The sequence below is a fragment of the Hemicordylus capensis genome, chromosome 2 (genome assembly GCF_027244095.1).
Source record: "Hemicordylus capensis ecotype Gifberg chromosome 2, rHemCap1.1.pri, whole genome shotgun sequence".
In the NCBI taxonomy this organism is placed as follows: domain Eukaryota; kingdom Metazoa; phylum Chordata; class Lepidosauria; order Squamata; family Cordylidae; genus Hemicordylus; species Hemicordylus capensis.
In genome coordinates this window covers 329835660-329861644 of record NC_069658.1, presented here as the reverse complement: position 1 = coordinate 329861644, position 25985 = coordinate 329835660, and the positions used below count along the sequence as shown (strand labels likewise).

The 25985-nt window shown below is 42.3% G+C and overlaps 2 protein-coding genes across 21 annotated transcripts in view; one reads left to right on the top strand and one right to left on the bottom strand.

The window, feature by feature from the left end:
• CDC25C (cell division cycle 25C) overlaps positions 1-9897 on the bottom strand; it is a 34160-nt gene extending 24263 nt beyond the window's left edge. For 2 of the 7 annotated variants that reach the window (XM_053290485.1, XM_053290492.1), the window contains exon 1: positions 6-224. Coding sequence is in view for 5 of the 7 variants with exons in the window: in XM_053290487.1 (XP_053146462.1) it covers positions 9777-9822 (46 nt within the window). In the remaining 2 variants the exon portion in view is untranslated. Of the gene's footprint in view, positions 1-5; positions 225-9776 lie in introns of those variants that run through there. The other 5 variants (XM_053290487.1, XM_053290480.1, XM_053290488.1 and 2 more) reach the window with 5 other exon arrangements.
• On the top strand, positions 140-25590 carry FAM53C (family with sequence similarity 53 member C). 14 transcript variants are annotated; one of them, XR_008315138.1, is made up of 9 exons: positions 140-453; positions 1074-1151; positions 4386-4484; positions 4572-4676; positions 4904-5054; positions 6000-6101; positions 6398-6778; positions 14695-14955; positions 17601-17685. XR_008315138.1 is itself a non-coding variant. In XM_053290506.1 (6 exons), exons 3-6 carry the CDS (start codon positions 17680-17682, stop codon positions 25016-25018), a joined length of 1059 nt encoding a protein of 352 aa, XP_053146481.1. In that variant the 5' UTR covers positions 8191-8357; positions 14695-14955; positions 17601-17679; the 3' UTR covers positions 25019-25590. The 14 variants fall into 14 exon arrangements, 11 of the variants coding, with proteins under 11 accessions (XP_053146479.1, XP_053146474.1, XP_053146475.1 ...); XR_008315139.1 differs by having other exon boundaries at positions 4382-4484; XR_008315140.1 differs by having other exon boundaries at positions 142-453; positions 6383-6778.
• Positions 25591-25985: the final 395 nt, after the last annotated feature.

Sequence of the window (25985 nt, the reverse complement as noted above, 5' to 3'; positions counted from 1 at the left end):
CGTACCGCTTTAGTCTAAACCAATCCCAAACGCCGCTCTCATCATGAGCCAACCACCAAAGCACGGGGAAAGAGATGCCGGTTCTACGCGTTTAACGGTCTTTTAATTGGCCAACAGAGGTATAAACGTCAACGAAGAACGGAGCGTCTATTGGGAAAGGATGGAATGGGCGGAACTTTATTGGCCACATTTGTTATTGTTCGCAAGTGTCAGGAGAGGTCCGCCCTCCTTTGTGCTCTTCGTACAGCCAATCGCGTAACAAGTGGTTGTCTCCCTTTCTTCTTACGCGATAGGCCCAGGGTGTGTTTACAAGCCCCGCCCTTCCTTCCCGCTGGAGGGAGATTTAAGCGTGGGAAGCGAATGATGTGGTCCATACAGAGGCTTTATTGTTTAGATAAAAACTATGCAGTTTCGGAGCTATATGTCACATGGCTGGGTTCCTGAAACCAACAGGTACCAGCCTTTGGGTTTTCGGAGTAGATCGAGTTTTAGTTTGCCCACAGGAAAAATGAATGGCTGTTGGCCCTGGCGACTGTTGCATTCCATTCTCTTTCCACCTGGGTATCGGTGTCTAAAGTGGGCAGTAAGGATGCTACCAAAGTAAAGAAGAAGTGAATTGCTTCATAACTGTGATATAGTCTTGCAATGATTTTCTTCTAGATCGAGAAGTCTAGTCGTTCCAAGCCTTGGTTCTTGTTTTTTTGGACACCATATATCATCTTATTGATTAGTTTCTTTTCTTACAGGCTAAAAACTTGTTTGAAGCAGAGACTAACTATACCAGCTCTTATTCTCCAACTTTCTAAACCTGTGGCAAGTCTGGGTGATACTTCTTCATTTTGGGGGTTGAGTTATGTTTTGCTTCAGAAAAATGTTTCATATTATCAGTGTGATGTTGCCTGCAAGACTTCTTGTTTTTTTAAAAACCCAAATAAAGAGAAATAAATGACAACAATTGTTTGTTCTCTTATCTGGATAGCTACTGTAAGTTATGGTCTCCAAGAGTTAGGCAGCAATGCAGTGTCTGACAGGTGTCTATAACATAAACTTTTGTCTTGTAATTTGCTCCTCAGTTCTCAGCTTTATGGCTCTTGGGATTTCACCCATGGAGAACTTGCTGCTGGGATATCGTCTGTGTTGGAAAGAGAAGGGTAGGTAACACAACTTGGGCTAAGATAAGATGAGTTTGTGTATATGAGTGGAGCCTATTAAAAACATTGAGGAAACGTCTTCCAAGGATGAGGAAAAGCTAACCCTTTGCTACTATGTGGAATATTCAGTACTGAAGGAAGCTGATTGGGGAAGTCTGGTATAGAGAAGGTTGCTCTGTATCAGACTCTAAGGTATGCTCATGTGGGATAAGAACTAATAACAAGTATCTTCATTGAGGGTTATTTGTTTGGCTTGAGAGAGTGAGTTAGAAATCTGAGATGCTTGTATGACCCAGAAGGCTTTCTCAGGAAATTTAGAGGAAGGCTTCTAAAATGTGGGACATCTAACTGAAGGACATCAGGTTTTTAATATTATCTTGTGACACTGGAAAATGATGTGACACCAATCATGGGCATGGATTATCCTGTTAAAATTCAGATTGATTCCAGGGGGAACCTATGTGTGACCCCTGCTTTGAGGAAAAGACACAGTAAAGAGACCATTTTATATATGAGAGCACAATATAGCTCTGTTCTCTAGTACTGGCTTGCCTCCTGCTTTGAGACCCATGACTCTGTCAAAAGCAATGTGAAGGAAGTGGTCTCTCTCTTTATAGGATTTATCTTCCACAGGGTCTCTTGCCTGTCTCGCTTATGGGTGTCCATGAACTGAGGAGAATATTCTGTTGGAATAGTTCTAAACGTGAGGCATGTTAGTAAGTGTGAAATGACTGTCAATGACCGGCACTAGTGTAGTATAGTTGGGTTTAGACTCTTCCACAAAGTCCACTGGTTACCCTTGAGTCAGTCACACACACACTCAGCCTAACCTATCACAGGATTGTTGTGGGGATAAAATGCGGAGGAGAACTTCTAACTGCCTTGAACTCCTGTGTGGTAGGGCAAGATAAAAGTGAATAACAAAATATTTTCTATCCCACATAAAAATGAATGGGTTCCATTGACTTCTTATGGGATGAAGTACAGTACAGGGCTAAAATTGGAAATGTGAGTGGGGCCAAAATGTATTCTTATCTAGATGCTAGTGATCCCAAGAAGAGATAAATTTGTTCAGGTAGGAATAAGTCTTACCGATTGCAATTCTGATAAAAATTTGTCTGATGGAGCCACTCTTTTCTATAGAATAAAGAACTGCACTGAAGTGTGAGCTTACCACAGGAGAGGAAGGTACATTATGCCAGAAATCTGATGTGACCAAGAAATGGAGCAGGGAAGCTGACTTATTTGTTTTAATAAATGAAAATAGGAACACAGAGGAAAAAATAGGATAAGTAGACCATGCTGCTGTAACCAGCATGTTATCTACAGAAAGGATTCCTTTAAATGTTCTTCTGATGAATCTTAACTGGGGGATTTGACATAATGGAGAGCACTTTGCTACCACAGTGGTCTGTAGCACCTCTTAAGCACAAATACTGGAAAACTGAATACGTGATGGAGCTCTGAGGAATTTTGCATGTGTTCTGCAGCAGAACAGATGAAAAGGTATGGTTAAATGAGGGAGTATGTTTCAAAATGAAGTATGGCCCCAAGGAGTAAATGAGCCCACATTATTCATTAAATGTTCTTCTTCTCTTTCTACTCAGGGTTACTATATTTTCTAGCACTGAAGATGCTGTAGTAATTTGCAACACCCAGATCCTGTACATTACCAGTATTTTCCATAAGCTATAGCAACAAAGAATACATAGAGCTAAAACAGATGAAAGAGTCAAGTGACCAAATGGAAAAACTTGAGGTTTAACCATGACTGCTCCTAGAAGAATAACCAAGAGACTGCTGAGAAACTAGCAGTTGTTAAAATAAATGGCTTGATTGTGGAAAAAAAAAGAATGAGATATGACTCTGGAGATTTTCAGTTTGATATAAAGAGTGGTGGACGTAGTATGGACGTAGTAGCCCCTGGTGGCACAGTGGTAAAACTGCCGCCCTGTAACCAGAAGGTTACATGTTTGATCCTGACCAGGGGCTCAAGGTTGACTCAGCCTTCCATCCTTCCGAGGTCGGTAAAATGAGTACCCAGAATGTTGGGGGCAATATGCTAAATCATTGTAAACCACTTAGAGAGCTCTGGCTATAGAGTGGTATATAAATGTAAGTGCTATTGCTATTGCTATGGGTATTGGGTGATTAGTAAAGACTAGAGATATGAGTTAGCTTGTGAGTGTGTTTGTATGAAAGAAAGTTATACTTCCCGATGACCTACAGATACCAAACTTTGCATTCACAATCCTGTCACTGAAATTAGCTGCTATCAGACCTGTTACACTGGAATATGTTTTTTGTATCTTTAAGAAATTCTGAATATAATGACCAGATTTTTAACTGTTGTTCTCAACAGGTTTAACTCTCAATCAGTTCCATATTTCAGATTTGACATTATGACCAAAAGATCTTTCTCAGATTCAAATTTACTATGTTTCAAAAATATATGGTAATCCAATAAAATGAATGTTTGAAGTTGAAATCCTACAAATTTCAAACTGTTGTTCTACTTCCCTTTTGTAAGCAGATTAATAAAAAATTCTATTACATATATTTAATTGCTTGAACTTTTCTATGAGCGTAACCTACCAAAATGACTTTGCCCAGTCAACAACGGGCATCACCTACTAGAGTGATATAAAATGAAACAGTACAAATACTAACACTTTCTTCCTCATTCAACCAACTTGTCCTACATTATCCTGTGTATTTAAAGTCAATAGAAATTTTGATTTCAGTTTGCATAAAATCAAATTTTATCTTTAAAAAATTATCTCAGGAATGGTCTTCATGGTATTTAAAATGCCTAGAATAGAAGGCTCTGATCTTGAAGTGGCTGTGAAATTAGAATTGTTGCTTTGCTATTGAGCTTTAGCTGTTGGTCTCTAGAGAAAATAGTTTGCCTTCATAGATGATTAACGGGATCCTTACATTTCAGTTTGTCAAAGAATAAACACCATTAGTACACTAAGATATTCTTTTGTGTCATTCTTTATTGGGGGTGGGGAGTGTGCCCTTTGGACTACTTTACTAACTCCAGGTTCCAAAAACGATTCAATGGTAGGTTTCATTTTATTTAATGAAACACTCAACTAATGTCAAAGGAATGTCTTATCCTGAAAATAGCATCAAGATAGCAACCATTTTAGCTTGAGATTGCAAGATCTTTTCATTCCTGTAGAGGACTCTTGTACATTCAGTAAACAAAACCTTATTTTCTTGAGACAGGTCTCTATCATCCCAGGCCTTGTCTCCTGGAGTGAAGATGGTCAGTGTAGGTGTGGGCACAAGGTCAGGTGGGACAAGAGGATCCAGCCCAGGATATAAGTGAGTTGCATTAGGGATCCTGCTGTAGTTTATCAAAAACCATAGAATGTTCCTGTTGCCTCTGTATTACCTGCCTATCTTCCATAGATGTGCTGTAGAGACAGATGAAACAGTCTTGAAAAGGAGACAGAAGCAGATAGACTATGGCAAAAACACCACTGGCTACCAGCGCTTCATCCAGCAGATCCCTAAGTGAGCAATGCGTGTTAAGTTTTTAATCTGCAAATGCAGGCTTTGCAAAATAGCAGATGTTTAGAGTTTATTGTTTTTCCTTCAAAACTGGGGTGGTGGCTGGCAAATCTTCATGAGTCACTGAAAATCTGTTGGTCTCCTCTATAGTCCTGCTTTGAGAAACCTTAATGCTGGACTAAAGACTGCTTTATTGGGAGAACATGTTTCATTTTCATGTTTTGTCTCAGGGCTGCTCGGCAATCAGGTGTTCACCCATGTACTCCAAATAAGTTTAAGAAATACAGTCGCCGCTCTTGGGATATGCAGATCAGGTTGTGGAGACGGGCACTGCATACTTGGGACCCACCTGAACTGAATACACAAGGACTTAAAAGGCAAGTACCTTTCTAGTTTTTCTTGATTTTTTCTGACCAATTTTGGGGAGGAAATCTTTTGAGACTGAATCAGAAGAGAGACAGATATCTCAGATACCCTCTGAGCAGAACCCATTCCTCACTCTATTATGGGAAACTTGCCAATGAAATGTATTATTTGAGGGACCCACCTTTTTAATTGTGGCTGCATAGCATAGTAGTTAGAGTGATGGACTGGGAAGACCCAAGTTCGAATCCCCATTCAACCATGAAACTCACTGGGTGACTCTGGGCAGTCATGTATCTCTCAGCCTACCCTACTTCACAGGGTTGTTGTGAGGATAAAAATAAGCATGCTCTGAGCTCCTTGGAGGAAGAGCGGGATATAAATGTAAGATAAATAAATAAAAATATTGGGAAGTAATTACCCTTATTGTGCAGCAGTTTCCAACATCTACTACCAGCAGCCTGGTGACCCATTTATAAAGTAATCCTGTCACACCGTTCAGGAATCACAGGTCTAGCCTATATATGTGTTCTAGCTGGTATTCTTTATCACCATGGAGACAGAGTTAATTGTCAACAAAGCTGTCTTGCATCTCAATGAGAGCAAATGCTTCTTGTTCCCATAAACTCTTGGGAATACTTTGATATGCGAATTCTGAAGGTGCAAGTACATAGAAATGAGGAAGAGATGCAGGTGTGCTGTGTATATGAAGAAAATATAAATAGCTGTATTCACTTGCTTAGAATTACTGACTTCCAATAACCAACATGTTTTGGCCACAAGTCAGATCCATAGCAGGGGGAAAGAGTTTAGCCTATACTGTTCAATCTACTATCATTGTTGGGGCAGGGGAAGTCTTGCACCTCTTTCCCAATGTGGTATGGATACAATGTGGGTATCTGTGGAGGAACAGAACATATTGTTTTACTCTAAAGTGTCTAATGTTGTTTGTCTGCAAGGCAGGAGCTGGTGACCAAGATGGGTCCTCTGTATGATCTTTCAAATGAATGGTTTGGTGCGCAAGGGACACTGGAAAATCTGAGTAAAGAAGCCCTGGGAAGACAGGTATGTAGGTGTTGACTGTCAAGCCAAGCCAGCTTTGTCCACAGTGTGGATCTGCCAGCAAAAGCTGAATTCACCTGTGGCCCTTCAGACTTTGGAATAGTTCAACAAAATACTAGAGAATTTTGGCCTATATAAACAAAATCCTATAACTCACTTGGTAATTGAATTGCAGAGTTCTAGATTCTCACAAAACTAGAGATCCCACTGGAACTGCTATTAATGAGGGAAGGGAAAATAACACTTAAATTCGAAGAGAAGTAATTTTACACATTTTCACACAGTTTCTTTGCTCTTAGTTTGATGGATTGTTATCTTCTGGCCACACCTGGCTGCCTCAGAATGATCCCTCCAGTTGAGGCAACTTCATGGAAGATGCGGAGGACTGCCTATTCTGCTCTTGGCTGTGCATGTGATCTCGGAACCCAAAGCAGCTGATCCCTCAAGGAAGCCGTGTCTGACAGAGGAGAACTCTCCTCAAGTCTTCTACCCTCTGCCTCCCTCATTTCTCTTTCTATTTAGTTTGGTGGGAGATTGATCTATTTCCCAGAATTGAATCATGAAGCTTAGTCTCGTTAAATTGAGTCTTCATAAATGCAAAGAGTTCACAAAGTACCTCAACTTCATTTGTTCACTGTTAAAGGAGCCCTGACTACCAGGCACACTTCTGTTGTTGAAGGGTGGGTAATAGAGAAGAAGCGGTGAATATTTAAAAAGTCAAGTATTTTGCTTACAATCCTTTGCATTGTTGAGTTGTTAGAGGGAAGAGTGGGAAAGCAGGCCTGACACTATACAAGTCTGGATCAAAATAACAGAGATAGCAACCAGGGTCACCTCATCACTAGGCTCCATGTTGAATCAAGTACGTAGTTCAGATCTGCTTGACATGAACACAGTAGTGTGATAAAAGCCCTTCTCTTCTTTTTTGTATTTGTTTTTGAGAAAATCATTTACTTGCTTGGATAGCTAGTGGCTGAGGATATCATCTCCCAACTGTTGGAGTGGGAGAATTTGTAAGCATAAAGGTACTGGAATTGGGTAAAAGGGGAGGTGTTTGTGCCTTTTCCATCAAATGCAAAACAGTTTAGTTCCTTCCTGTAAAAAAGAGAAATGAATAAAGGTGCACTGTGCATGAGTACCCAAGGTGCTTCTCCCTGCTGTGTGAAAGACCTGTAGAAAAAAGACAAGTGACCAGGGTATATGACTATTCACTTGTGATTTAGCATAGTGCCCAATGGGCATAGTGTGGCTTGGTCTTGAAGACTTGGGTCAGACTAAAGAGGATTTGGGGGGCCCCGGGGGGCTGCGGAAGACCTGGACTTTGGCCGACACAGGTTATTGGATTGTAATTACTCTCCTACAGCTATAGTGCTTAAAGCTTTAGCATAGCTGTGCTAACCACACTTGAGGTAGCCCCAGAAACAGCTGTAAAGAGAGATACCGAGGCTCAACCCGTGGGTTTGGAACTCCTACTCCTCAATTTTAGATAGCTGAAGGCTGGCAAATACGAGTTCAGGAGAAGGGAAGACACTTTTAACATGCTCATCCTGGGCACTGTGCTTTAAATGTGTTAGCAACCTAGCCATACAAATGCCCTTCCTATTTTATTGGCTAGATCCCCCTTCACTGAAAACAATTTAATGTCTTGTTCAAAAGAAGTGCTTCGCAGTTATGGAAATAGGTTTCGCTTGTAGCGGAATGAGACAGAAAGGGGCGGGGGCGCGCGTGTAAAACACCGTTCTAACAGGTCCTCGCTTCAACTACATCTCCCGTCATGCTTTGCCACGTGGTACGGTCCGTAGAAGGGGGAATGAGACTATGATGTTGGGACAAGAGACAGAACCATAGCAAAGTCTTAGCACTGCGGTGAGAGGACGTTTGTGGTGGCTTGTTGTGGGCTGGTGATTCTCCTTATGCGACTGTCCTGTCGGTCGCTTCTGAGCGACTCGACCTCCCCCGGTTTGTGCGTGGATGGTTTAGGCCTGTGCAGGTCCGTCCACTCCCGACCGAAGGGGGAGCGGAGGCTCCTGCTTGGGGGGGTGGTGGGGCTGGGGGCCGGAGGGGCAGCAGCAGCTGGACGGCGAAGCGGCGGCGGGGGGCGGGGAGACGGCCGGTGGATGCTGGGGGCCGGGGAACGAAAGCCTCCCTTTGGCGGATGGTCGGTCCCGGCGTTGTGGTATTGGGGTGGGGGGCGCGCAAGTGCTCTGGCTGCGGCCCCGCGAGAAGGTGCTGGAGCCGCCGCCACCTCCAACTGGCGCGGTGGGTACCAGAAAAGGTGGTGCTCGGTGGAGGGAGCCGCGGAGCTCCGAGTCGCGCGGGGGTGGGGTGGGGGGGAGGAGACAATCACGTTGAAATATGTGGGGGGGTGTATTAGAGATCTTGGTGGTAGCCAGGTGGGGAGAATATCCTGGGGTCTGGGGGGGGGTTGTCTTTGTGAGATATCTGGCTTAAAGGGCTTCTCGTGTTATATAGGAAGCTAAGGATGGTCGCGGGGGGCGGGGGTTCTGTTTGTTTACGAGGATTTGAATCATTGGGTTGATGGGGGTAACGCTGGGGTTTCAGGACAAACTGGGTTTGGGGTGTTACTTGTGTGGGGAAATATGTATGGGAATGTGGCTCGGAATGGAGGGCCTTGCTGGAGAAGTGGGAGAAGAGTGGCTCCTCCAGAGGAGGGTGGGATGGTTCTGCTTTGTTAGCTATTGCGTCCTCTGTGGATGCATTCCTACAACTAGGTTGATAGGACCTATTCTTAAAACACAGTTTAATCTCACTGCATGCCACAGTCCAGCAATGGAGGCTTGCCCTGTTTCTTCCTTTTATAGAGGCTGGAGGTTGCTTAAGGCCTGCCGGTGCATTGTGTTTAGTAAATGGGCAACTGTAAATGTTATAACTGAGTATTCATGAAATAACATGGGGCAGGAGAGGGCAAGAAAACAAACTATAAGGGAAAACGACATCCTATTGAGCTATTGGAATGTTCAGGATTTGTTTTTAAAATGTCAGGTAAAGGGACTTGATTTATCTGGACTTTCAGGCTTGTGGCCTGAAGCTACACGTAAGTAGGGGCAGAGAAAGATGCAAGTACTGTAACCAATTGCCTAAGGGCAGGAAACAATGGGAATTCTTTTTAACAATATTCTTTGTGAAGAGTAACCACAACTATGGCATGTTGTACAAGACTTGGTGTTAATGATTTTTGTACATTTTCCCCACCCTATCCTTGAGGCCCAGCCCCAGGGTAGGTTTCAGTACATCTTTATCTTAATTTATCTTTACACCTGTCCTGCCATTTAGATTGTAATGACTTACCCAAGGCCATCCAGCAGGCTTCATGACTGAGTCTTGAAGATCCAAATCCTATACTCTGTATTTACTGCTAAATTTAACCAAAACTAAAGTTCTGGGTAAGGCAGAAAAACTGTTGATGATAGTAGAAGCTCTAGAGTGTATGAAGTATTTAATCCAGAGAGAGCAATGAAAAACTTGATATACAAAATGAATGGCTGGTGAAAGATGGTTAACAGATCACACGCCCAACATCTTTAATTGAGGTAGATGACATCATTACAAACTCTGCTATTCAGGTGTCCCTATAGCCAGTGGTGGCTGGTCAGTAAGGGCAGGAGAGGTGCCCCCACCCCAACAAGAACAAACACACTAGTAAAAGTTCAGACTTACCAGCAGCCAGGGAATCCTCTAGTGCAGGGAGCTTCCTCCAGCCCATTCTCCCCTGCCTGTAACTTTTGTTTTGTTCTTACTGGCTGGAACAGCTGCTACTCAAGCTGCTCCAGCCAGTCTGATTCCTAGGGGGCTTCTCCGGGCATTGCCCCAAGGAAGAACTAAAATAATAGGTAAAAACTGCACTTCCTGGTTTCTTCAGGGAGTATATTTTTAATACATATTTCCCCTTCTTCCTGGGGGCTGTGCCAGGAGGAACCCCTTAGGAATCTGACTGGCTGGAACAGCTTAAGTAGTAGCTATTCCAGCCAGTAAGAACAAAAGAGGAAGTTGCAGGTAGGGGAGGAGGGGCTGGAGGAAGCTTCCTGCTTTGGAGGATTCCCTGGTTGCTGGTATGGTAAGTTTGATCTTTTACTAGCTTGTTTGTTCGGTGGGAGGGAGAATACAATCCCTGCTTTCTCACTTCTGTCCCTCTTTTTCCGTTTGCATATGTCTTTTCTGCTTTCTGCCTTTTGTCCCTGCTTTTTGCCTTGGCTTTTCTGCTTCTACCTTCTCTCCCCACCCCACAAAACTTCTCTGTTTTCTATTTTGCCACTGTTCTTCTGCTTTTTTCCCCTTTTCTGTTTTCCACCAAGGTTGCAGGCTTGGGTAAAATACCCAAGCCCGCTGACATGGAGGAAAGGGGGAGTGGGTAGACTCAAGCATTGGTGACTAGGTTCTCACCTGCCCCCACCGCTCCAAAGCCCACCAGCTGCTACTGCCTACAGCTGTATCAACCAAGTTTGGTCCAAATTGGTTCCCACTTGCACCTCAAACATTCATGCATCCACCATCTTGAATTGGGGTGGATGTCATCACAAACTACACTGTTGAGGTGTAGGGGGAGGGTGTACTCGTCCCTCCTGCCGCATTTCCCCCGCTGGCACTCTGTTACGCGCACTAGCTACTTCCGGCCGACGGGGGAAACGGGGCGGCAGGGAGGAATGCTGCCACCCCAAGGGGCTTAAAGATAACAGAGCACCGGTGGGGGAAATGCGGCGGGAGGGGTGAGTACACCCTTCCCCACCGTCGCCAAAACATTTCGGAGGCCTTTATAATGGCCTCCGAAACATTTCGGGCACATGCCTAGTTCAGGTGTCCCTATAGCTTTAGCAAATTTGGTTCAGATTGGTTAGGCAGTTCACAAGTGAGCCCTCTTGTATCTCAAAAGTTAACATGTCCACCATCTTGAATTGGAGTGGATGACAAATGACACCATTGAGGTGTCCCTGTGTGTCCCTACAACTGTACCCAATTTGGTTCATATTGGTTCAGGCATCATAGTGACACTCTCGCTCTCACTCACTCAATGCTGGGTGATCTCATAAATTTACTTTTTCTCAAGGAAGGTAGGCTAAAAACTAAATTCTTCCTTTCCACGCAGTTCAGTTCCATGCATGTTTACTTAGAAGTAAGTTTCACTATTTTGAAGGGACTTACTTCCTAGAAAGTGTGCATAGGACTCCAGGATTAGTAGATCTGTGGTAGGAATTTAGAAAAATATCTGGGGATCCTTGTGGATATCTATAAAAAGCTATAATGTTAAAAAAATAAGATTGGCTAATATTTTTTAACTTTAAAATGTATTCTATGTATATAGCACCATGAGTGTACATAATATTACTGTGTTTCTTAAGAAAAAAGTGGACAGGTTCCAATCCTTAAGTAGCTTGCAGTCTAAAATGGACAACAGGGAGCACAACAGAGTGGGGAGGGAGAGACAAAGGTAGGGGGAGATTGAGATAGATAAGTGTACTTAAACTTATTACGAGGTTCCTAACCTTTTCTCCTTTTGTTCTTTGTAGAATAAAATGTCTTTGAAATATTACCCTGCTGTAATCTGTGAAATATGTCAGTGTATCTTGCTTTAAATGTATAACACTATTAAATCCATATGCTGCCTAGCTCTTTCTCCCTATTATAATAAGTAGGATTTTTCTCTGAGTTCATAAAACTTTACAAAAGATAAATTTTATCTTTTGTAAACTGGCGCAGTGGGAAAATGCTTGCCTAACAAGCAGAAGGTTGCCGGTTCAAATCCCCACTGGTACTATATTGGGCAGCAGCGATATAGGAAGATGCTGAAAGGCATCGTCTCATACTGAGGCAATGGTAAACTCCTCCTGTATTTTACCAAATAAAACCCCAGGAGCAGGGGCGTAACAAGGCTGGAGTGGGCCCAGAGACAAAATTTTAAAATGGGCCTCTCGCTGATACACACACACACACACACACACACACACACACTTACTTCACATGTGACTTGCCTCTGGGGGGCCCCTCGAGGCGTGGGGGGCCCCAGGCATCCGCCTCCCCTTGCCTAATAGTAGTTATGACCCTGCCCAGGAGTCAAAATCGACTCGACGGCACACTTTACCTTTTACTTTAAACTAACTTGAGTTATATTGAATAGATGGTATAATAAGTGTACTAAGTAAATGGTGTTACAGGAGACAAATTAAGATGCAATAGGGAGGACCTAGAGAACTTTGAGTACACAGTCTAAACAGAAAATTAACAATTTGATGTAATGCTTTAGGGATGTAATATATAGAAAACTTGGCTTGTTGCCATGATTTTCAAGAAAGCAGCACTCCTGACCTTGCCAGTTTAATTCTTGATTAGGCCAGGAGTTGGACTGTCAGTTCCTTTCATCTCAAAGAAATGCAACATGGGTCTTCGTGAGCTGTCTCTTCTCACACCACCCATTCTACCTTGTTGAATATAGTTTTCACAGGCTTCTGCTTATCCTGTTCTTTCCCTTGTCATTTTTGGGCCAATTTGCTTGTTACTATTTGCAAACATAAGAGTAATTCTTATGCAGTTGTTAATAATGATAATACTCCATCTGTCTACATAGTGCTTTATATAGAGTAAGATGGGTTGATAATATTAGGGTCTGACTTGCCAACAGAACTGTGAGAGCTTGAATTCCAGAATGGAATGAATTCCACCAAATAGATGGATAACACTGGTGTGTGTGCGGGGCGGGGGGGAGGGGAGATGCTAGAAGGCTCTTAACAAAAGTTTCCTATTTGGACATAGGGGTGACTTCCCACAGCTGCAGGTTTAAGGAGTGAGACTGTAATAGTTAGTATTTATCTGGGTTCAAAATCTGTTTGTCTTAGATTCTAGATCTCCTGGGACAAATTTTTCTGACTTGGTTTTGTATTCGTAAAATGGGAATTTTGGCAGAAGCATAAAATGCACTTATAATTAGAAAGCACTTAAAATGCTAAAAGTGGTGTATAGATAGAGTATGTATTGGGATTAAGAGACAACTTTTAAAGTGGTGATTCTTATATTTAGCAGGGGGAGAGCAACTGTCCCTATCCAACCCCAGCATAACATTCCTCCAGTGGCTATTGCTGGTATTTGCATTATATTTCTTCTTAGATTGTGAACCCTTTGGGTACAGGCGACTATCTTATTTATGTATTTTTATATGTAAACTGCTTTGAGAACTTTGGTTGCAGAGTGGGGTGTGTGTGTGTGTGTATATATATATATATGTGTGTGTGTGTGTGTGTGTAGTTAGTTAGTTAGTTGTAGTAGTAGATTATTTGCTTTCTCTGGTCTAGGTAAAGAATGAGCAACATAAATAGCTTGTCTATTTGCCATTTTTACCCTAATAGATCTTAAAGGATACTTCTCTTGGCTTTTAACAGGACACCTGATACTAATCTGAGAGTCCCCAATAGCAAAGACACTTCAGAAGGCATTCTCATTAATTTGCACAAAAAAAGAGAGTTCAATAAAACAGAATTTCAGATAAGATTCAGAATATGTTGGCTTAAAAGGTTAAGGAGAATTAATTTATCCATTGCTTATCCATATGTGATAAAACTAATAAGAATGGTTACTATTGATGCTATGAGTAATCTGAACTTTTTTGTTCTTGTCAAGTGGGGAACTTTAAGGTGGGGTACATGTGGCAGTGACAAATAATCTAGCTTAGTTTATAGTGGGTTTTAAGACTTCTTCTGGTTTATTGGGTGCTGAGAAGTGCTGAGAGTGGGAGATTAGATCAGATGGGTCATGGATCTTATTCAGACTGTGTTCACAACTAGGTTTTACTGTCTTATCAGGGAGTATTGTACCTTTTATCATAATGCATTTAAAAAACCCAGATTGCAGTATGAGTGCTTATATTTACAGAATATTTGAAGAATACGATTCATTTTTCTTGGCCCTTGGAAAACACTGAAATACCAGCATTTAGTAGTATTGTGGAAATGAAATGCTAGTTGCCTGTGATGTGTCTGAGCCCCAGTGGGGGCGGGGGGATTGATCTGACACAGTTTAGGTGCTGAGACAAGTGAACTAGTTTCACAACCTGATGCGGAAAACAAAAGAAGCAGAATACAAAATGTACAATTATTGAGCTTGAGTTTTTTGGTTCAGATCCCCACCAAACATTCCTCATCAGCTGACCTTGAGCTAGTTGCTTTCTCTGTCTCACCTACCTCACAGGGTGATTGTGAGGATTTTAATGTGGAGGAGGGAGTCATATGTGCTGTTGGGTACTTTTGAGGGCAGGTTTAAAATGTAAGAAATGAAACTCTAGGTTGTATAGTAGCTACAGCTGGCTTATAAATGGGGTCTTGACCTGTAAAATTGTTGAGGACAGAATCTGTTGTTGAGTGGAGAGACTGGGAGCCTTATCTATCCTGCCAGCTTTAACTTGTTTAATACATGTATGTACCACACATAATTCTAACTCCCTGGGAGTTAGAACTGAGAGAGAGCATAGTTTGTTTCTCAGACTTACCTTCTATTATACATGTAGATAATATAAAGAAAGCATTTTTTGTTTCAGCAGATCTGGAGAAAATAGATTGTATGGTATATCATGTATTAATATGCCTATCTGTTACAGGGTTCCTCATAATGACATGGAATATGGCTAGTTTGTGATGAAGACAACTTAGCAGGTGTGGTAGCTGCTGCTGCTGAAGATGTTAGGACACAGCTGGACTTGCTGAGGGAGGCGAAAGGGTGGCAGGAGGCAGAAGCTGGAGTCTCTCAAGGGGTTCTGGTGCCAGGCCTCCCATAAGAAACCATGATCACCCTGATAACTGAGCAGCTACAGAAACAGAGCTTGGAGGAACTGAAATGCACATCCTTCAGCATCAGCCTGGTAAGATTTGCCATGTCTTGCCTTGGTTTTTAACGTTAGACCAGTCTTAGCAATATCTTTGCTTTTTATCTTGAAGCATAGTCTCATTTTTGTGGAAATGGGTCCTATGCTGCGAGCTGCTGCTTCCTACAGCTGGGATCCAAATGACCATGGAATGAGTTCTGTAAGCCTAGAGATACTTTATACTTGTTATCGAACAGCCTGCTCCTTGTGCCAACTGGCAAACTGCTTTTGAAATTGAGGTGGTGCTCAGAAGCCCAGAAGTGGTGCTATGGCTTGGAGAGCTGCTGTTCAAATAATAAAAAAATCCAATGGACTAGTGTGAACCTCTTGTGGAAGTCTAAGCAACTGTTTGGATCTAGGCCTTCTGTTTTTACATTTAGTGAGAACCAATAGCATTCTCAATTTGGGAGATAACACAGAGAGATGGTAGAGCCAGCACTGCCTCTGGTAGATACTGTTTTGCATCTCACTGCTAACCACTCCTGCAGGTGTTCTGTACTTCAGCCTGTACCCTGGAAAAGTTAAAACTAGTCCTCAGAAACATGACCAGCACCTCTGGAATAGCTCAGTGTATATTTTGTGGTATGATTCTTATGGTTGCCTACTGGACAGTGCTATGTATCACTCCTCTCTGCCCACCTCCTTCCTGCCTCTCCATGGCCAGAGTAGAACGTAAAAAAAAAAGTGTCTAGTACATGAAAGTATGGATGCATATCTGTGCACTCAGGCACTTATGTATTCATTTATTTTTAAAAAGAGTGGGGAGCGGGAACTTTGCTGTGAGGTCAGTAAATTTTGGTCAATTCCACCTTCCAGTGATTGGTGTGGAATGGTGGAAACTACTGCAATTTAGTGTTGAGAAACAAGCATTGCTGTTACTCCATCATCCCTTTGGTTCATATTTTCTACAGTCAGTTATCAAGCTGCTGATGCTGGGTTGGAGCTAGTGCCATGGGGAAATGGCTTCTCTTGCTCATCAGAAGTTATCATTTGTACACTGCCTAAGACAGAGTGTAGAGATGCCACCCTCCACAAACACACGATTTAATCTATGGAACATAATGTCTGCTAGGTAAATGGGTCTAATTTGGGTGGGATTCACAATAGACAAAGGTGATATGATCTCTTTAAGTAACAAAATCCAGAGATCGACAGGGGAATGAGACTGCCATCATATCTTGCTTGTCAGCTTTCTTGTGCCATCTGGCTGGCCACTGTTGAAATAGACAGCTTTCAGTCATATACACTTGCATTGATTTGACCGAACATTACATAGATTATATAGTAAGCTGCCTTGTATCAAGTCAGTTCATTGGTCAATCTTGCTCAGTACTGACTGGCAGCAGCTTTCCAGGATTTCAGACAAGTATTTCCCAGCCCTGCCTGAAGATACAAGGGATTAAACCCCGGGACTTTATGCATGCAAAACAGATTATCTTGCACTGAGCTAGGGTCTTACCCCAAACCTGACAATTGTGTTGCAGTGGTGGAGGAAGCAGTCAGAGTTTAATAGAAGAGTAACAAGGGTTAAAGAGTGAACTGATAGCTGGCCATGCAGAGAAGATGAAATGATGGCAATTTGTAGAAGGAAGGCTTTGGGTGATCATATATAAACAGCCCATGATATTAGCAGGTGTGTCACCTGGGGCAACTAGTTGAATAATCCTGTTCTGCTCCCAGAAAATTCAGACTTTATGATCGGAATAAATTAGTCACATTTGAAAAATCTGCATGTCTTTTCTTCAGTCTTGCAAATAATTACTCAAGGGGAGGCTTCCCAAATTCTACTCTTCCCACCTATTGCTGCTGCTTTTCCCATTCTGCTGCTGCCTCCATAGTTTAGCAATGTGTTTAGCTGTGAGCTATGCTATGGAGGCTGTGGATGTGTTTTCTTCTTCTAGATTTAGAATTGGTAGCTCTCTCATGCTAGAACTGAGTGTGCTATGCATGCAACCTTTATAGCCGAGTTATGGCGGTTGCATACAGTATATGGCACACTCTCTCTTGGTATTGAAGGGTTACTGGATGTCTAATGCTAGAAGAGTCACATGCATTCTGTCCCACTAACTGGCTTAGTGTTGAGCACAGCACAGTGCTTGTTAGCCGTGCACCTTGCTCTGTCACTGCAACAGGGATAGTTTGCATATTGGAAGTTGCCACTTGTTTCAGGTGAATGACAACTTGCACAGCTGACCTTCTTATGCAGCTTTGTTCTAATCACTCAACATGTTTGGAAGATTTTTTTTGGCAGAACTTGGAAAAGTTTCTGACTTTTGTTAGATTTGGGAGGCAACTTGGCATGCACAGGACAATGAGGCAGGAATTTAGATGTGGAAATTTGGAGACCTAGGGTGGAATTGTCTTTGCTGACTGAAGATGCTTTGCCTTAAGCACTACTACTTGGATGGGAAGCCCTACCCAAGACTTTCTCTCTTTTGCAGGTGAAGACAGCCCATACAGTTCCATTCTTTTCTGTTGCCCTAAGGGCATGAAAGTATGTGTGCACTTTTTTAAAAAAACATGCTGGTGCTGCCTTTGGTTATCTGTAGTGTCAACCAACATGGTCTGAAGTTATCACCATGTCTGTCAGATGTGTTCCAAGTTAGCATTACATTTGCTACTGTTGCTTCTGTTTTGAGCAGGAAAAGGGCAACGTGCCTTTGGTCATTGCATGACTGAGAGCAAAGGAGGAGCCTCCTCTAGAGAAGATGGCGAAAGAGAATGAATGTTAGTATATTTTGTGTGTGGTGGGATTTTCATCAAGAAGATGCTGATGTATTTCCTTGTTCTATGAAACATTTTTCCAAGTGTTTTACTGCAGTAGAAGACTTCAGTTTCCTGATTGTCACCTCCAAATGCCAATTCCCACCCCCTTAGTTGTGTATCCCCTATTTGAGAACTTGAGTAACCTTCACAAGAGAAATTGACCTGTAGTTTTCAAGCTCTCCTAGTCACAGCTTGTGTGCATGTGTTTTATCTACCTTGTCTCTTTAGTCACCCAATCCCTAACTAAATCTAAAGCATTTCTGGGTCTTTAATTTTCCCATAGTTTATCTTAATGGGGGCAGAATCAGCTATACAGAGGGAGCTGCTCTTGAAACTATCCTAGAGAGAAATGGTCTGACTTGGAAAACCAAAGAGTGTGATTGTGTGTCAAAAGGGAGTGAATCACACTGGAGCAAGAAGCATATGCTTCCAGACTAGCAGAACAGAGCCCTCCTTTACTCTTCAGAGGTTTGGCCATGAGATGTAGGCTTCCAAGAATGGGATGGGGCCTAATGAAGCTTTTGCAGGGAAGGACAACATATTGTCTGGTCAGGTGGATCTCTGCAGTAAAAAGCCAATGGTTCTTGGGCTTGAAAATTGGCTTCACCTCAACCATATAAGTTTCAACTCTCTTGGTAATGTTTAGAGACAAGTTATTTTGTCAGCATATGGAAACGAACCATTATAAAATGGGATGGAGATGGCAAGAATGAACACTTCCATTCTATTTTAATTAGGTGTGTGTCTCTGTCAAACCAGGAATTGCAGGAGATTAGAATTTAGCTCCTTGTCTATGTAGAAGTTGTGGGTCTTAATATGACTTACTTTATTTGATGTCTGACTTTTCTGTATATTAAAAAAGTTGGCATATAGACAAATGATGCATGTTCCTTGCTCCAAAGAGATTCCAGTCACCATAGAACAGCAAAAAAGTACACCAAAAGAGAAATGGGAGTCATACAAATTTTAGATTTGTTCCATTGTTGTTGTCTAGAATTTTGAATGTCTTAGTTGGCCTTTTTCATCAGAAAAGTATCCTCAGGCTTTTCATCTTCAATCGATTATATGCATGGCACCAAAAAGAAGGCTTAAATATATGTAGAGCCTTGTAGACAAGTGTGCTAGTCAAGCTTGAGCAAATTGGAGTTTCTGTGATTTATTTCCCCTCCCTCCCAATAGCTCAGATCAAAATATGGTTTGGATACTTTTTGGGCAGAGCTTGAAGGTAGGGATTGGGGAATTTAGATAGGGCATGAAATCAATGTTGATGAAATCCCATTGCTGGTATCAACATTATTATAGGTCATATGGTGGGAACTGGAGCCAGAGGTGCTTGTGAGATGCTGGTCCTTGCTGTGATGTGGTGACTCCTTGTGTTTCCCTCCCTAGCCTTTGCCTGATCATGCTGATGTGGCCAGCTGTGGCAGCCCCTTCCAGATAGCGCCTGGTAAGAGCGTCTGGCTGGACTTCCACCTTTTGTGCCTACATCCATTTCTCTCGTCTGTCTTTTTTATCTTTTAATCTCTTTATACACCTCACTTTTAATAAGTTTAGGTTGCTTTCCAGGTCATCCTTTGGAGACCATGTATTTTGTAATACCATTTCAATTCTTACATGAAAGCTTAGTGTAAACAAAGGGCCAATTTTTAAAACAGGAATTAACCAGGGTTAAAAGCAAGAGAGCTTCTCAGTAGATAATGGAAATGGCTGCTTTCAGTAAATCAATTTCATATTTCTGAGAAATGGAGGCTAAATCACCTGGTCTGCTTAATGCCATCTGCAAAGGAGGGAAGAAAGGTAGTTCTAGCAGGTAGCTTTTAAAATCAGTCTTTCTAATGTTCTACTTGTTTGTATTCATTATTGTCTTGGCAACCATCACTGTTATATCTAACAAATATTGTTTAATTTTGCAGTGTCCATATCAGGTGTAGCCTATATTAAAATGCTATATAATGCACATGCCAAATACCACCACAGGTATTCTAGTCATGGAAATCTTCAGTATAGATACTGACATCCGGACTAATGTTGTATGCATCAAAAATGTTTCATGTGTGCGACAGGGGATGTGGGATTTTCACAGATCTCCCCTTTCCTCTGGAGACTATTGTGCCTCTCAAAAATATGCTTCAGAAGGTTGTGGCACCCTTGGGGACATATTTTCAAGAGGCACAGTGGTCTACAGAGGAAAGGGGAAGTTTTGAAAATCATCCCTCCACCTTTCATGAACACGTGAAACATATTTTTTGATGCATACAATATTATTCTGGATGTTAGCTATTACTAATTATGGGCTCTTAGTAAAAATATACTGTAATAGCTATATTTTGGAATACAACTGGAATAATTTTACTCAGCTTTAGAAATTGAATCATGAATGTGCATGATCATGCATGCAGTGAAACAGATGCTAGTTGGATAAGCCCTATGATCTTAATTTAAAAATTAGTAGCTGCCTTCTACAATAATGCTTTTGGCTCTTATTGTTATTGGCTCAAGGAGGATGTTGGTATATAATTAATCTCAGTGTTGTAAAACCTTTTCCAGTGACTTCAAATTATCAAACTAATTGTCGTCTTGGCTCTTCGGCAGCTCTTACCTGAAGTGTGCAAAAACAACAAGAACAAAAAACCCCAACTATGTACCATTCCATGCAGGAAACTTTCTGTGTGTTTCTGATACTGAGTTGGAACAGAATAGCTTCCAGTCACTCACTCTAAAGTAACACCTTTGTAGCACATTCTCTTCTTTAGGCACATTTCTCTACAAGAGAGAAAGAGAGTGTTCTCTTCCAAACTGAGTCATTCCTGCGACTGTTGTGGTCACTTGTGTTGTACTCATGTTCTAGCAATCTGTGTATGCTAGATATATCTGTGTATGACTCCTTTATGGTCTGTAGGCTTCAAATTAGAATATGTTCCATTTAATGGCTTGTACGTGCATAGTGAGCTGGGATGAGGAGAAATTGGTTTTATTGACAAGCTAAATCCTAAAGCAGGATGGGTTACTTGGCTTTAAATCCCTGTTTGCAGGATGAGGTATTTGGTTGCCTGTGTTAGGATTTTGAACTGGATAATATCAGTTCAAGGATCTTTTCCCACTCTGTAATAATGCTCAGATGGAGTGTCCAATGAGGATCCTGTGGCACCTGAAAGATTAACGTACGTGTGTGTGTGTGTGTGAGAGAGAGAGAGAGAGAGATGAGCCTACTTGATGCATGATGTTGATAGTGAAGGCAGATCTAACTTATAAGACTTATTTTTTAGATTTATTTGGACTTTATTTTTTTAGATTTAATCTTAATGCATTCTACTTCATGCAGTGGGCTCTGATCTAAGAGAACTTATACCACAATGCCTTTGTTAGTTGTTGAGGTACTGCAGAACTCCTGGTTGTGTTTGATTCTTCAGGCTTTGACTATGCTTGTGGAGCACAGATTGGATGTCTTTCTGTGATTATTTCAGGATAATGAAACTTGTCCCTTCTGTTTTGTCTGAAAGCATGGTTTTATGTCTTGCAAGGTTCTTGTCCTGTGCTTGCTCCTTTCCCCTCTTGGTGTGGCATGTTTGATTCTAGCTTTTGTGTTGGTTGCCTTATTTCTGTTTGCAAGTCTGACATGGATATTGCATTCTTTGGTATGATTTTGGATTATATGATCCATATTAGCTCATTTTTCGAAAGGCCTGCCTTGTAGCTGTCAGTCATAGGCAACTCCTGAATAGAGTTCATGGTTTCTGCTTCTCTGGATTTTGTTTCATGGCTGCATGAATTCTGGCTTGGTTGTTCACTCATTTGCTTGTCACCCACTAGCATTTACAACTTCTGTTGTTGTGCAAAGTAATGGGCAAAGGAGCTGTAGAAAAACAATGCCATTAAATTAAGACTGTCTTTTGTGGGGAACAGCAGGGCTGAAGCACTGTTCTTGCTTTTTCCAGTACCTGTCTAATATTTGTAAGGAAGTGGCTGGAAGACCTTTCTGTTTGCTGGTCATAGACATACGCAACTGTTTCTGGTGTATCATCTTCCAACTATTTCATTATGTGTTAATGTGTGAAGGGGGAAGAAAACATGAAAAGCAGCCCTAAATCATTGGTAATACTAACCCTTTGAGGCAGGAAGTGTTCATGCCTAAACAACATTTCAGTCTTATTTTGATTTCTTTAATTATTGCTGTTCAGATACTGTTTTCATTGTTCAGGTCCTCTAACTGGGGTATTGTGAGAAAATTCTTAGATAGGATGTCTCTATCTTCTTTTATGTGACACCTTACTCTAACTGTAAGTAGGATATAAGCATAAAATGCTTTATTACATTTCTCTGGTTCAAAAGTTTCTCCTTTCTGGCATGGTTAGAGAACTACTTCATGACTTCAAAGACCTTGTATGTATTGCAGGAGGAAATGGCACGGGCATCTTAATTGAGAAACTAAGGGGAACAAATGGTGAATGTCTTGGAGACCATTTCCCATCTTGGTGTCCTTGTGGGTTGCCCATTACTTGAGGAGAATGAAGAATAAGTTTGATCAGACTGTAAATTCTAATGGAAATGAGGAACATGTACCATAATAACTGGGACCACTTCTGATCTAAGAACCTAGATAACGCAAGTGCCTGGAATGGTGGTGTGTTCTACTGTTGTAGTTGAAGGAGGTTCTGACAACTTGGAGTTGGGGTAGAGAGGTGCCCAACTGGTGCTAACAGGGAAAAAACCAAAGCCACTGTGAATGCCAGTTCCTTGCATATCAAAAGATGTATTTGGAATGTGGATTGGGGTGGTTATTGAAAACTTCATCTCTATTCTGTCTGTGGTATTTCTTGCAGAGGGAGCTTCATGGAGGGACTTGGCTCCCTGTCCAAAGATCCATCTTCAAGACAGCAGAGATCTTTACCAACACTCCAGCTTGAGCCTTCCCCTGCCCCCCTGCAGCCCAGACAACAGCCCTCAGAACAGCCTCACATCCCAAACACTGGCCTCCAACCCACTAGTCGCAGAAAAGGCTTCTGTGCCCCCCACCAAAAGACACTGCCGTTCACTCTCGGTGCCTGAAGACCTCTCCCGTTGGCAGGCTGTCTGGAGGCCCCTGGGCTCCAAAGTCTGGACGCATATAAAACGTCGGGACAACAGTGGAGGGGACACTTTGGCAGTACGGCCTCAGAACCTGGCCCAGAGAGCCAATAGACCTTCCTTCAGCCCTGCCCCCAGTGCCTCTCATCAGTGTGTTCAAGATGGTGCTGGTGGTGGCAGGAGCCCACCTTTCTTCAGTCTGGCCCTTTCTCGAGAATCCCCAGCAAGTGTACCATGGGAGACTGGAGAGACATTACAGCCCTACCCTTTGCAACGGCGTTTCTCCCTGTCACCTGTCAGATTCTTGCCCTCCCCACGAAGCTCTACTACTTCCACACCAGAGCTGCTTCGACACCAGCACAGCCTGCCTCGCAGCCGCTCACAACCCTGTGACCTGGACACCAGGAAATGTGGTCTCAAGCGGCGCCATGATGAGGACGTGAGATGGCACAGGCCCTCACTTGATTTCTACAAGATGAATCAGGTAGGGAAGGAAGCAGACACTACCCCATCCATTTGCCTTCAGAGAAAGAGCAACATTGATCAGGGCCTGCCTTTGTAAATCAAATGAGAGAGTAGAAACAAAATGTCTGCTTCTAAAGTAAAGCAAGAAGTTTGCTTACGTAATGAAGAACATGATTATTTTGACATCCATTCTTAAACCATTTTATAACAGGCAGTAGTTAAGAGCATTGCAGTGAGAAGTGGGAAGAAGTTTGGAGACATATTTAGCAAAACGCTGTCCCATGTTTGTTTGTTTGTTTGACAGTTGGGCTAGGTGCTGTGCAGAATACAGAAATGACAGATCCTGCTCCAAGGCTTGTACACTTGCATTCTTGGTTCACAACTGAAACTACTTGTGTACATGCCCTAGTACTGTAGGGCTAACACATGACCAGCAGTAGTCTGCTTCTTGAATGTGTTACCCAGCTATTTTGTTCTAATTTTCTGCACTGTGGATCTGAAAGGCTTGAAATGGAAGGCCATTTCAAGCCTTCCAGATTCAGAGTGCAGAGAACTCGAACAGACATAGCTGGGTAGAGCACACTTTACAAAGGCAGCACCTTCCATTATTGCTGAAAGGGAATGTTATGGCCACTGCTTTGTCCCATGCAGAGAACAGAGAGGGGTAGCTTAATCCCCATTGAAGTGTAGTGCCAACTGTACAGAGGTGCAGTACTCCTCCTTCTGAAGTTAGTAGAACTAGACTGTTGCTGACTGAGAAGGCAAATGTGAGTGAATGCATGACTGTGGTAGGGGCATGGATTTGATTTAGGAAGGATGTGATGGGAGGAGGAGGAGTGACACTGGAAGTACAGGTTATATGTGGGTAGAATGGTTCAGGAAAGCTTATTTAGAATAACCTCTTACCAGTGCCAGTCCCACACTTGGCAGCTTAGGTTTGTAATAGAAGCAGTGTTACAAAATCCAGATTCCAAAATCCAGGCTCTTTTCATAGCCAGCATCAAGCCTATAGCAGCAAAGAGGTTAACTGTCTCCATCCTCTGAAGCCAAAATAGGTTTCCTTCCATTAGGGGACAAAGGTAGCAAACTATGACAGTGAATTACACTAAAAGTTCTGTAGCACAGGGGCTCCCAACTTGTGTTACTCCAGATGCTGTGGAATTACAACTCCCATTATCCCCAGCCACAATAAATTGTAGCTGGGGCTCATGGGAGATTTTAGTTCAGCAACATCTGGAGTACCACAAGTTGGGAACCCATGCTCTAGCACAAGTGATCATTAAGACTTATAAATGCTGAACCTTCCCCCAGCCCCCACTAATGAGTCCACCTTGGATTATTAGCAAGCCCCTGAGGCCACCAACATCCACAAATCCCTCCGCCCCCGAGATAGTTTTAAAGGATTTCTCAGACTTTGCGGATTACATGCATGAACTATGTAATAAAGTAAAGTGTGAAAGATAGGTTGGTATGTTAATTTCTTTGTTTTGTTTGACAGAAACCATTTGCAGGAGGTGTATGTCAGTTAGACAGATCTGAAGAAGGTGGCTATCCATCATGGCTCTTGGCTTGCAGCCCACAAGCACCCTCTGCTCCATGCAGTCCCATCAGCAATTGCATTCAGGTGCTTAGTGAAAGTGAGGAGGAAGAAGAAGCAGCAGCAGCAGAAGCAGCAAGGCGATTAAATTGGAACTTAGCCAGCAAAAGAACACTCTTCCAACCAGACTTTAGCGATCTGGATCTGACTTTGATTGAGGAGAACTAGGGGTTGCAAGCTTCTTTGAAAAACTGACTCTGGTATTGGCAGCAGGGGAAGGCTGCACTCTAGGACAAGGGCAGTGGGAGCAGGGTGGGTGTGGAGGGGAAAGTGGTACTGGGGCTGAAGGGGTTTTGTCTGCTTGTTTCTTTTGTATTAAAAGAAAAAAGAAAAAAAGGGAAATTGCTACATGAATTGTTATGTTTCTGGGGGTGGGGTGATGGAAGCCCTGTTGAGAAATGAATGAGAGAGAACTTTAATAGTAGTGCTGATTCTTCCCCACAAGTGTGTCTACCATTAGCAAGCCCCTCAGACTTGCAATGTGCAGAAACCATTTCCCCTCAGAGTATTTTTTTTAAGTGTTTCACAGAGCTCTCTTCAGATTTCAGATTCTTTCACTGGCAAGACCAAAGTGGTTGAAATAAATAGGTATCTATTTTAAGAATTTAAAAGACAGGCTTAACAGCTCCTTCTTGTTGCAGAGCATGGAAAATGATCCTTTCCTCAAACATTTTCTTTTATTTGATGACCCTGATTCTTTATTGGCTGTTTGAACAGTATCTTTTGCTCTTGCATTTTGTTGGTTCAAGTAATGGCATCCTACTGAAACATTTGAAGCTTAATTTCACTTATTCTGATTATGTGATTTGCCACAGAATGTAATTGAGCAGCTGGAAGAAACAGTAAAAGAAGCAGCCTGCACATGGCCAGAAAATAGAAGGGAGGCTGTTGAACAAACATGTTACTAAGTGCATGTTTGAGAGTGGGATCCTGTTGGAACTGGAGTGAGGGTTTTATTTAAAAAGTTCAGGCAGCCCACCAATAATCTATTGCAATATGTTAAACGGAGCCCATGAATAAAGTATTGGAATACACAAGTGTTAATACAGGAAGCCACCTGTACATAATAGGCAGCAGTTCAACATTTGCAGTATCTTCATGGAATAAGGCTGTACCTGCTGAATTTGTCTTATCA